General features: G+C 41.6%; 1 protein-coding gene across 1 annotated transcript in view; it reads right to left on the reverse strand.

Annotated features, from left to right (window-relative positions):
- Window positions 1–9,276, reverse strand: part of LOC135510612 (Kv channel-interacting protein 4-like) — a 268,359-nt gene extending 259,083 nt beyond the window's left edge. The window contains exon 1 of the mRNA XM_064931672.1: window positions 9,113–9,276. Within this exon, the coding sequence (XP_064787744.1) occupies window positions 9,113–9,185 (73 nt within the window). The 5' untranslated portion in view covers window positions 9,186–9,276. The remainder of the gene's footprint in view (window positions 1–9,112) is intronic.
- Between the last annotated feature and the right edge of the window lie 4,251 nt (window positions 9,277–13,527).

Raw genomic sequence — 13,527 nt, forward strand, 5'->3', positions numbered from 1 at the left:
GTTTTGTGTAGGCTTACCCTGGTGTGACTTTTGATAACTGTGTAAATCTCTCCAGGACACTACTTCTACCCCCCAAAAATGAAATGTCAATTAGCTGCTAATGTGACTATCATAAAGAACTACAAATGTCATGATCTGGATGAGACTGTGGAATCAAGGCAAAAGATGAGAATCTCTGGATGAACTATGAATACATTTCAACTTTCATTTAAATTGACAATTCTGTTCACTGTCTTGTGCAAGTTTTAAATTGACAATACCTATTTCGCAAAGCTGTCAACTAAAGATGTACAGGAGCATGCAGCGATTTGTAGTCTTGCATGATGTCTACTTTGATGCTAATTAGCATGTTCGAATCAGAGTAAATAGAGCCGAATACATTGATTGAAGTGACCTTGTCTGAGAGATTTGTTTTATCAAAACATCACGCCAGAGTAAGCCTACACGAAACACAGCCCTTATTTGAAGTGTTTCTAAAATTCCCTATGGTGGAATGACTATTGGAGCCATCTGTTTGACCGCTAGGTTTTATGGGTATTATGACTCATACTGTGGTACTCTATAATGTGTGGATCTTGAATCTCAGCCAGCAAGACTCATGGGCTGAATGGTTTCAAACTGGTGTCTAAACCAAGCTCCTTTACTCAACACCAGATTTATTTTCCACAATCCAATTCGCACCATTTCCAATAGTGTTGTGAGATAAAAAGAAAGAGATGGGTATTGTGACAACTCTGCAGGGCTCCATTAGCCTATTATCTTTATCCATCAACCTCTTCATCTGTCCAATCAGAACACAAAGAAGCCAATTGGACAGGCCATTCCATTGTACATGTGATGATTTCACTTAATTGCATGTTTTGCTCTTACATCATATATATGAAACATGAACCATGACCTCCATCCCACACCAATAAACATACGGATGGGCAGTTGGGAACATTTCATAAATATCTTTCTTTCAAAGCTTTCAGACAGGACATAAATGAAGAGCGTGGGGGAAGATGAGCATGAAACAGAACATTTATCATTGACATGGGGGACTGATGGTTGTAGATGTAGCGTTCCAGATCAGTACTTCAGGATATGGGCAGGCAGCATGAAATTTCAGAAGACCTCTATGACAATAGTGCAACTCTGTACATTATAAGGCTTGGCTACATTCTCTGACACGTTGCCATAGTTTAAACACCGCTCAAAAAAAAAAAAACATCTCACTCTCTTTGGAAGAGCGGGGATAGAGTGCCATCTGAATCATTGCAGTGCGCCTCCTCGGACTTGACTTTTGATGATAGGGGCAGAGGCTGCCGAACTCTTCCGGCGTGGTGCGGGTGAATCACGGCTCCGTTTCATGCAGCGTGCCAGAGCAGTTCTTCCACTGTCGGGAGAAATGGTAATCCACATTAATGACATTTTAATTGCTTCGCTACCATAGCCACAACGGAAGCACAATCATGGCCTCGGATTTGCAGGTGGTCATTTGAACAGACCCAGGGTCTGTTTGTGGTGGCAGAAACACTTTGGCTCAAGGTTAGTGTAGTTTTGGTGCCCTTGGAAAGCAGGAAATAACAGTAAATCATGACTTTTCAACAGGGGCACTACAACATACAAATTGTTTTGCAATCTGAGAAAATATGTCTACATGGCACAGTAGGCTTAATATTGCCAACAGATCTCATGGATGAGACTTTGATTCCTTAGTAAAAAGGGAGTTAGGGAATCTGAAGTCCTGTTCCATTAACCGAGACAAATTAAACCAATCACATGAATTGTTTAAAACTTGAAAATTCTGCAATGCACAGGTGTGTGGATCGTGAAAACCAATGAGCTGTTGAGAGGGGTTGTATGAAAACAAGCAAAGCGCTCAACCATGCCAGCCCGCTTAGAATTTCTATTCAGTTGGACTCGCTTATGGCGTCTGAACTGTGCGTAAGTAGCCTACAGCACACTACAGTGAAGGAGCTGACTGGCACTGTCACTCGGTGGCACAACCTGTTTGGCATACCCATCCAAGGAAGTCAAATAGAGTGGAATGTGTGGCATAAACCAGCCTAGGGGTTGACTATCTAAACAGTCCAGTCTCATTTTGGCCTCCAGCAATCATAAACAAACACCTTCTGTTCACTCCTCCCTGCGTTGTTTATTTCTGCCACCACATCCACTCCCTCTCCCCATCTGCCTCGATCCATCTCTCCCTCCATCCCCTTCTCTCACACTATGGCCTGAGTCTGACGGCCATCCTAGCAGATGCTTCCCACCCCGGCACCCCTATGGAAAAAAATAAAAGCTGGCTCCAAAGCAAACAGATGGAGGTGGAGAGCGCCTGAGAGACAAACAGGGAAGTTCTCCTCCGCAATTAATCCTCCTTTTCAGAGGGATGCTTTTTTAGATGAAATCAACTTTGTAACTAGTTAGTCTTAAGACGGCTGGCATGGTCTCACCTTTTAAAACACTTTCAGAGACCAATTTGTTTATAATGCATCTGTCCTACCGGAGTTCTCTAATGGTTTGAAAATCAATGGGAGAATTTGAAAGCCATGGGGTGGAACCATGCCTTCACTTTCCCAATTCAATACAGAACAGTGGTCTGCATCTTTCTGCAATTCATATAATAGTCAGCATTACTGATTAGAACACTGTCTGTAGATACACAGACAGATCACTTAGCAAGCCATAAACCTGGGTGCCAATACTGAAATGGCTTTCTGCTTTTTCAGAGCTCTGCATTATGATGATCAAGTAATCTGACAAAAATATTAAAAAATTAAAGGCACAGCCACCTACTGTGTCTTTATAATATTTGCTAGTGTTTGACATTACTTTGTATGTAGAATACACACATCCTTTGCAGTCTGTTGTCACCAGAAACTTCTGATCATTGATCCGGTGTTAAGAAACAATGTCCTCTGAAACACAAAGATGTACATCTCTATTGTCGGAGATTGAGGGCAGCCTGTTCAATCTGTCGAAACTCTGCTGTGAGCTCAGGAACATTGGCTGACAAACACAGATGTTTCAAAGATGGCCTTATACACTCTCACGTGGTCAGCTCTCCTCAATCTAGCTGAACTCAATGCTCCCGTCTACTACGAGATGAGTCAAGCTAATGGCAGGAATGAAGAGCAGGAACACTGCGACTCTTTGTTATAAGACTAGGTTTAATAGCCGAATGCTAAAAAACTACGCTGCATGGTTCTCACAATAAAGGTCCAACAACCCTATTACAGGGGCTGAGTCACTGGCTTACTGGTGTTCTTCCATGCCGTCCCTAGGAGGGGTGCGTCACATGAGTGGGTTGAGTCACTGACGTGATCTTCCTGTCCAGGTTGTTGCCCCCCCCCCCTGAGTTGTGCTGTAGTGGAGATCTTTGTGGGCTATACTCGGCCTTGTCTCAGGATGGTAAGTTGGTGGTTGAAGATATCCCTCTAGTGGTGTGGGAGCTGTGCTTTGGCAAAGTGGGTGGGGTTATATCCTGCCTGTTTGGCCCTGTCCGGGGGTATCGTTGGTCGGGGCCACAGTGTCTCCCGACCCCTCCTGTCTCAGCCTCCAGTATTTATGCTGCAGTAGTTTGTGTGTCGGGGGGCTAGGGTTAGTCTATCTGGAGTATTTCTCCTGTCTTATCCAGTGTGAATTTAAGTATGCTCTCTAATTCTCTCTCTTTCTCTCTCGGAGGACCTGAGCCCTAGAACTATGCCTCAGGACTACCTGGCCTGATGACTCCTTGCTGTCCCCAGTCCAAATTCTCACCTGCTCTAGTTTCAACTGTTCTGCCTGCCTATGGAACCCTGACCTGTTCACCGGACGTGCTACCTGTCCCAGACCTGCTGTTTTCAACTCTCTAGAGACAGCAGGCGCGGGAGCGATACTCTGAATGATCTGCTATGAAAAGCCTGACATTTACTCCTGAGGTGCTGACCTGTTGCACCCTCGACAACAACTGTGATTATTATTATTTGACCCTGCTGGTCATCTATGAACATCTTGGCCATGTTCGGTTATAATCTCCACCCGGCACAGCCAGAAGAGGACCGGCCAACCCTCATAGCCAGGTTCCTCTCGAGGTTTCTTCCTGGGTTCTGGACTTTCTTGTCCTAGCCACCGTGCTTCTACACCTGCATTGCTTACTGTTTGGTGTTTTAAGCTGGGTTTCTGTACAGCACTTTGTGACATCAGCTGATGTAAGAAGGGCTTTATAAATAAATTTGATTGAATGGTATTGTATGCTTCTCCAATATTGTTCATTGCACATTACAATAGAGGCATTACACATAAGTTTGGTCCAAATGTCAGAGGAAACAAATGAAAGCTAGAGAATGTTATCATAGAGATAAAATAACTATAATTTAGTAATGTTTTGTCAAATCAAAATAAAATCTGGGGGAAATATTGCATGGTGAGGTCAGGTGCAGGCTGCATGCAAAGAGTTAGAGTTCCATACAAATCCGAAAAGCTTTCTTGATCTATTTACAGTCGTCGTAAAGAAGGTAAATTGATTGTTACAGGCTGGTTCAAGGGTGGACAAAGCATATAACTTAGTGGTAAAGGAAAGGGGGATGCCTAGTCAAGTTGTACAACTGAATGCATTCCAACTGAAACGTCTGCATTTAACCCAACCCCTCTGAATCAGAGAGGTGCGGGGGGCTGCCAAATGGCTAAATTAGCAAAAACACAGCCGGTGTGAATCTGAATAATACCAATGCACCTAGAACTAATTATTGATTCATGCAGACGTGTTTATATTATTTATATACAATCTACCTGCAGTGAAGCTGCTCAACATTTACAAGTATGTTTATCTTAAAGCAAATTTGTAAAGTGATGCATTTGTATATTTGTTATGAGACCAACCAAATAAAAGGTGAAAAAAGATTATAATAAAAACTGCTAGCAGAGAGAATGTCGAGAATGCACCCGACTCCAAAAGCAAAACTATAGATGTTTGCATTTGGACAACGCAAACCAGGGCCCGGCTAAGTTCATTGTTAGAACCTTCGTAGGAGCATTGTTACATCTCTGAGCAGTTTCCCAAAACCATCGTTATAAACGTTCGTAATCGAATGCCTGCCTCAGACTACTAGTAGAACAGCTTAGTGCGTCATTAGATGTTTTGCCCTCCCGCATCACTTAATACACAGAAGATCTCAGCTAAACATAGAATCACATGGTTTATCGGTCTCTTTATCGGGCTCACAGTCAATAACTTCTGAACAAAGTTGAATACAAATAAAGTTTCCAATGACTTTGCAATTAATACAAACAGGTGCTTCAAATGAAAACCAAAATGACTGCATAAAAATATATTAGGCCAATAAATCATATTGAAATACATTACATGTTCAATAAATTTAGTTCAATTTTGCTACAGCCTAATTTGTTTCAAAATATTTTGTGTAGCCTAACGTGTGGGCATTTTTATTGGGTAGGTATTAGAATAAGCCACCTGTGTAGCCATAGGTGGTTATCTCTAGGAGCTGATCCGTCAGTATGCTGAAATAATTCATGTTAAGCAAAGATTTGAATTGCGAAAGCTGATCCAAGAGCTACACTGCCTTTCTGACCTATCAGTAGAGACATGCTCCAACGGCGCATTGAGCTAACTTTCTGTGTGGTGTTTTAGGAAATGCATTTTACATCTTCAGCTGTTGTAGGAAAACTCCTAAGCCTAAGGTCGATCACTATCGAGAAACGTATCGGGAAAACGGGCCCAGGTCCCGTTAGTGTGGGCGGCAGGGTAGCCTAGTGGGTAGAGCGTTGGACTAGTAACCAGAAGGTTGCAAGTTCAAACCCCCGAGCTGACAAGGTACAAATCTGTCGTTCTGCCCCTGAACAGGCAGTTAACCCACTGTTCCTAGGCCGTCATTGTAAATAAGAATTTTTTCTTAACTGACTTGCCTAGTAAAATAAAAAAAATAAAAGTGCATACTGGTGCTGAAATGGATTTCTGCATTTAAAAAAACCCAGACATTACTACATATCTGATAAACCGAACCAAAAGATTCCATTTCCTTCTGCCTATTGGGACTAGGCATGTGACTGGTCATCTGACAAGACGGTTGAGGAAAACCCTACTGGGGTTTATTGTTGTATTAATATAGCTGCCAAATTACAGAATTGCAAGAGAAATAGCAGCCGATCCTACAGAATGCATCTTCCTCCACTGTAAAAGCTCTGTGATATTCTGCTAGGAGGATGAATGAGGCAGTGATGCCAGTCATCGTTGCCCCCCCGGTACCCCAAACTGGGTGGCTGGTTGTCGCTTTTTCCACAAGGGACAACTCCATTCCAAGAAAAGTTTAGGGGGGAAATTAGTATCAAGTCCTGGTACACTCAAACATTATGCACTGCCACTTGAGTGACATGAAAAGCTTGATTTGCGGTTGCCAACGCTGATCAACAACTGAAAAGGGTGACTGGCCGCCCATCAGTTTGTTGATGCAATGTAGTGAAATGGCCAAGCCTAGACAGATATATACACACAATAACATGCAGAGTACCCCTGCCTATTTACACAGCTTGGAGGCAGGATCCTTACATTGCATCATGGGTGGCCAAGTCACCTAGAGGGCAACCAGCCCTGCTCAAAGCACCTAATTCAGCTCATCAATGTCGTGGTAAATAGCAGGTTAGATCAGGGCTGGAGCAAAGGCCTGAATGTACAGAATAGCACCACGGGAGGAGATTTGGCCACCCCTGTATTACAGAATATGTTTCTAACACTTAGGGTTGATACACTGTCTTTCTAGAAGAGACGGCACAAAATGGTATTATGTACAAACACTGCACAGTGTCACTTGTCATTGTACAACATATTTAGCCAACATGTTTAAATTAGGCAACCACTTAGATTATACAGCTACGGAATATAAAACTGACCACTCATGGCCCGAATATAAAGAGAAGACATACACACACACACACACACACACACACACACACACACACACACACACACACACACACACACACACACACACACACACACACACACACACACACACACATAAAGCATCATGCAAGGTTAAAAAAAATTAAAAGAAATGACAAAGCAGCTAAATGCATTGAATATGCAAATTAAAGTACTTAAACTAATCTTACCAGAAGCTGAGAGCATTTACTGCAATACCACAAGAATATCAAATGATTGCATGGTTAACCTTCCTTGTCAGTAGAGTTGGTTTAATGGAGGTACAGAATTACCCAGTCAGAATAAATCAGTTTCATATCTCACATCCGAGTACACATAGGGAAAATGTGAAAATCACTTAAATTACATACACTTTCTACCTCTGAAGAGGTCAGCACACTTCCATCTACTCAGTTGGGATTCCTTGAAATCCTTTGATTCAAACTCCTATGCAGGAGGCATAATAAGGACCCAATCAAGAGATACAAACAGCACAAAAAAGATTGACCTGTGTGAGGGATAACTATCTGTTAACTGCTGTTCAACTGCTTTGTGAGAAGAGATGAGCTGCCTGAGGGAAACCCATCAACTATAACAGAGTGATAATCTGCCTGGAAGGCAGCCAAATTCTCAGTTTAGAGAAACAGCCAGGATTAGAATGCAGGTGTTCTGCAACCTGTGGTCAGTTCTACTGTAGAACAAACTGGATTGTCCATGACCGCCAATGATCGAGCTCCCTTCTCGTCACAATGGACAAATGATGTAGTTGCAGGGACTGCGGATCTAAAAGTGCATTTTTGTTTTTAAGAGCACTTGGTACTACAGAGGTTAAATGTACTTACTACAGTCAATTGTATTAAATTGTATTAAATACCATTGTATTAAATTATTTGCTTTCAAGTTGCATAGACATGAAGTTGAGCAGATAAGAGCAACAATGTTCATGGAGGGAATGTCAGTTATATGGTTGAAGTTTTTACATTACAGAAATGGTGATTACAACATTAGCTAGGCCTAGTTAAACAATCTACACAGTTTGGTCCTGACTGCAGTATTGCAAATCATGGAGATTTATTAGCCAGTATAACATGGGTTGGTAAACAGTTATACAATAGTGGTAAGGCACCTCAGAGGTTTGTGACACTGTCTATGGCCAATAAAAACACGGCTAAGGGCTGTGTCCAGGCACTCTGCTTCACATCATCACCGACATTGCATTTTGGTACACCAGAATTACATTCATTCCCAATGAAACGCTGCGTTTGCCTTGAAGTATTGCGTTGCGGAGGCAGTGCGTTCTTTGTGGTACATACGTTGGATGTATCGAACGTATGCGTCAAACTGTATGGGTAGAGGGCTTGACAGAAATGCTAGCAGAATGTGAATGTTGAACTTTTGTTGCACACATATCAAGATGATTATGCATACCATTTTGCGCAAATACGCTGTTCGAAGCATTAGCCTTGGCCACACCGATTGTGTTTTTGCGCAAAATAGTATGCAGCATCATCTGGATGTGTGTGCAACAAAAGTTCAACATTCACCTGCTACCATTTCTGTCAAGCCATGTACGTATAGTTTGACGCCTACGTTCGATAAATCCAACGTATGCAGCACACAGAACGCACACCAACTGCATCTGCAAAGCAATACGGCACATGAAACGCAGCATTCCACTGAAAATAAATGTCCTTCTGGTGTACCAAAATGTAATGACACTGTGATCGAGGCGTTATCCGTGGTATATTGGTCGTGGTATACTGGCCGTATAGCACACCACCTTGGGCAATATTGTTTTATTATATTGGTGTCAGCTACATATGTATTTAATAATCTGACAAACTTTTTGTCCAATATGCCTACACAAATGCTGGAACAGTAATGTTAAACAATTGGACTACAATACAAAAAGATGCGACGCAAAGGATGCTGCCTCATTCAGGTGTTGCTAATCATAAACAGCTGTTCAAATTGACAAGTGTGCCAAGTAGTATAATGTACACCAAATAAGGTAGGGATGAATTTCATTCCTATAATAACGGAGAAGACAAAAGCACACACATGACTCCTTAAAAAAAAGTAGCATTTAGCAAAAGTTTCCATGCAAACACTTCCGAGGGAAAAATAACATGCTTGTTGCTCCAACTGCACCCGACATTTTGATTCATAACAAAATATAGGGGCATAAACATGCTAATACTGTCCTACCAGTTGAAGACCCAGCAGCATCCACTCGGGAAGAAATGCTTTCCACTCTATTCGTCTTTGAATCCATGGTCATATAAGTTGCAGTTTAGTTTGAGTTCCGACGGTGAGTGTTTGGAGCGCTGGATAGTTTGTTGTATAGATGCTCACTTGCAACTTGTACCGGAGTTATTGCTGAAATTTCGCGCGCATGACATTCTCCATGGGCGCGCGCAAACAATGTGCTATAATTGCAGACCGCAATTCCGGGCGTTTCGCTCATCGATATCTGCCTTTGGGCGGACCCGATTATGCTGAATCGCGGGGCATCAAAAGCGTTGAGGTCATGTTGTCAGCATGGTGCATCGTCCAGAAACATGCATCTCTTTCCCATAAAATATGTTTTAATTTTCAAACTAATATTCATTGGGAAGACAGATAAAGCGTTTTTTTCTAAATCTAAATCAATCACTTTTGCATGTGAAAACAGAATCTTAATCATTACTCCTCGTGCTTAATTATGTCACTTCTTTTGCGCCAACTTCGCCCGGGGCTTTGAACGAGCATCTGGCCCATGCCTGTGATGCAGCTTGGTTCCAAAATGAATGCAATCAAACTTTCACCCTGTGTAAAACACGCCTAACGGGGCACCTGGGCCAAGTTAAATTGGTTCTTTCTGGTGTTATGAGACTAATGGTCTCTTGACAGATGATTCGTTAACATAGCAGCGTTAACTAATGTGGCAGGTTATGAGAGGTTAAGGTTAGCAAAATAGTTGGAGTTAGCTACAACGCTACAGCTGTCCCCAACGGACCAGAAACTGGCACAGACCAATGGTGAACATCAATGTATGTAAATTGATATCAAGAAACGCCTAAAATCAGAAAACACCGCTAATTCGGTCTGCAATTACACCCTTTTTATTCCAAAATGTGAATAAAATCAGGTAAATGTCTCACTATGCACCCATTTAAATTCTGTAGTCTGCACCGTACAGAGATATGAAAAGCTGACTCAAGGACATATACAAGTTCTTCCTATTGACACAATATATTGACTATATATAATTCTGGGGCCATGCAGGAGTATGGTACTGTGGGGTAGCTAATATTCCAGCTGTACATGCACGTACGCACATGAACGTACACACACACACACGTCTTGGTTTAACCATGCAGACCCTAATACTTTAAATTCTGAGATCAAAAGATCACACAGATTGCGTGTCAGCAAATGTAGACAACAAAACTGACGTTTCACAGAAAATGCTTCCTTTCTGCTTTTTACAAACTGTACCGAGTGCCTGTCAGTGACAAATCAAAGGAGTTTGCGAATGAGTGTAAAAAGTTATACTCAGCATTACTGGGAAGACATTTTCATCTCTATTTTTGACACTGTCAGTTACCTAAAGCACAACGGACAGCTTTGGTGTAACCATTGGTGTGAAACAGGAGTAAATTTACTCAGTTAATTGCAGAATTTGCTGAGAATATGTAGAAGGGACGCAATCCATTATAATCCTTTTTAATATAAGAATTATGCTGTGAATGATGTATTAAACCACACATTCACATCAAAAGGTGCAGTTGTCCTGCTGAGCTTTGCTGCAGGACAGGAAGGAAACTGCGTAGGGATGTCACCATGAGGTCATTGGTGATTTTAAAACTACAGAGCAATGGCTGTGAGGGGAGAAAAATTAGGATGGATCAACATTGTAGTGACTCCACAATAATGACCTAAATGGCTAAAAAATAATAAATAAAAAAATAGAAGTATTCCAAAACATGCATATGTATGGAACAATAACAAAAAGCCAACGCAAAGGGATACTAAGTTTTAATAATACATTTTGACTTAAATCTGCTTAAATCTATAGCAAGACTTGAAAATTGCCGACCAGTAATGATCCTCAGCACCTGGATAGAGCTTGAAGAATTTTGAAAAGAATAATGGGCAAATATTATACTATACAGGTGTGCACAGCTCTAAGGAGACTTACCCAATAAGTCTCACAGCTGTAATCGCTAGTGTTTCTGCCATATATTGACTCAAGGGGGTGAATACTTATCTAATCAAGGTATATAAACTTAGCAAAATAAGAAACAACACTTATTATGGACCCTGTCAGTCAAAGATAATTCGTAAAAAAATCCAAATAACTTCACAGACCTTCATTGTAAAGGGTTTAAAACACTGTTTCTCAATGCTTGTTCAATGAACCATAAAAAATGAATGAACAAGCACCTGTAGAACAGTTGTTAAGACGCTAACAGCTTACAGACAGTAGGCAATTAAGGTCACAGTTATGAAAACTTTGGGCACTTATTCAGGATGGAATAAGAAGGAAATCCGGAAATCCTCCAACCAGGATTTCTAGAAAAACTGGGAATTTTGGGATAGTTACTGGAATTGTGCAACCCTAATTGCATACAAGCCTAGTAGGGTATACTATAGAAAATGTGTCCCACTTGGATGTTTTGTAAATACCACTGCCAGCACATTCACTTGACTTGAATAGCACATGAATGTGCAAATGCCCTAGAGTTGAATTGTAATATATGAAATAAGCTAGTTTACCCAAAAAGCTAGTGGTTCAGTCATAGTAGCTTCCCCTTCAGATGCAATTTGGAGTGATTCTCACAGTAAGCTGTAACCTGCTGATTCTACTATGCAGTTGACGGGTCGCACTAGAACTGAGTGTGGCCTGGGGGTGATGAGGCTAACACAGTCTTATGTGTGATGGGTTTATGTAACTTCAGTCTAAAGTCACCATTTTCTGAGCTATATGGTACCCAAAAAGCAGGTCCCTGGATTTGGATATTACAAACACTTGTGTGTTCTCCATTTACCGTGGTCAGTCATTGCCTTTGTGTGGATTATCCTAACGCTCTGAGGTATCGTGGGTAGTCATAGCCTAAAATGCATGCCTTCCAATGGAAATGTAAGCGAAAATCATGAACATGTCAATTAATATAGAAGACTTTAATGAGTCAAAAGTTTTCAGATTATTTTGAAATAATCAATCAATAGTGCAATATTGTGGCTTTCTTGTAAACCCGTAACATATTGCAACGTTTCAACTAACCAACATATGTAGGTTTAGTGCAGCGGTGTTAGTGTAGGGCTGTAACAAAACTGAGCACTCGGGAGTCCTACAGGAATGGAATGAAAAAACAAAGGAACCTCTCTTCCCCTCCTCAACTTCTACCTTCTCTCTTGCTCTTCCTTCTGCTCAACCATCTCTACCTCTTCATCACTTAGCTAAATCTGGACCTCTGCCCATTGCCTTAAAAACATGGCCCCCACACCCAGCCATCTGCATAGTCAAGAATCCATTTGGATGAGCCTGAAAAGACCATGAGATCCCACTTTCCCATACCGACATCCTAAGTGACTATACCTATAGACCTGCAACAGTTGGATTCAGGACAAGCAAGCCAAACAATGACTTGCTTTGACTTCAGCACAGGCCACTGATGAATGTCCTCCATTTCACTCGGCTCAAGGCAAGTTCTTCCACTCGCCCAGTCATCTCCGCCTGGTCTTCTCTCCCCCAGGTGTGACTGCAAACAATGCGTTCAGATAAAAGCACATGACTACTCATCATTTTTAGCTGAAAATACTAAGAATACAGAATAGAGAAAAGCTCCATCAAAAGGGACTGCATGGTCTTAAAACATCAGTCCAAATGGCCCCCATGTGCAGGAGCACACCAAACGATCAACTCTCACCACCACACGGATTCCTGGTTTCATATTTCGCTACATGTAATAAGACAATGGCTTGACACTGCCGTAATCATTAGAAACGCTGGTTGCTCATTTATAGTTCAGGCCTCTAAAGTTGTAAGTAATTAAGACGCTCTAGGTAATATATGTATTTTCCTCTAGACAGTTCGAGCCAGCTAATTGTGACTAGCACAGATGGCACGACTTTGGAGAAGGTATCAATCTTAATTCCCATGGCAAGTTTCCACCACAAAGCCAGATGCTTCTTCCAGGCAAGGTAGGCAGTAAATCGGGAAAATGTAAGAGACGCATTACTCGTCTGACCTTAACCGTCCTTCGCCTCCCATAAGAACGTGGTTGGACACGCTCTTAAGAAATCATAGTCGATGACAAAAAAACACCATTTGAAGTCTCTCAACTACTTTTTTTTTTTTACAGGCAAGTCCAGGAAGCATTGGATATCCTTTGCCGAGTTCTAAACACACATTTGGGGAAGCAATAGACTATTAATATCGGATCTCTGCGTGATTTCAAAGCAGATTGTATCAGCCCGTTGGTCGACTTGATTAGCTCAAGAACGAAAACAGAAATGTGTCAACCTCAAGTTAACTTCCTAACAGATGAGATCGACTTCTTGAAACCTCTGTCATTATTTGAAGCTCACTCTCCTGACTGGAGGGAATCACTGAAGCCAACACTAATCAAGCCATA

Source organism: Oncorhynchus masou, chromosome 23 (assembly GCF_036934945.1).
Source record: "Oncorhynchus masou masou isolate Uvic2021 chromosome 23, UVic_Omas_1.1, whole genome shotgun sequence".
NCBI classification, from domain to species: Eukaryota; Metazoa; Chordata; class Actinopteri; order Salmoniformes; family Salmonidae; genus Oncorhynchus; species Oncorhynchus masou.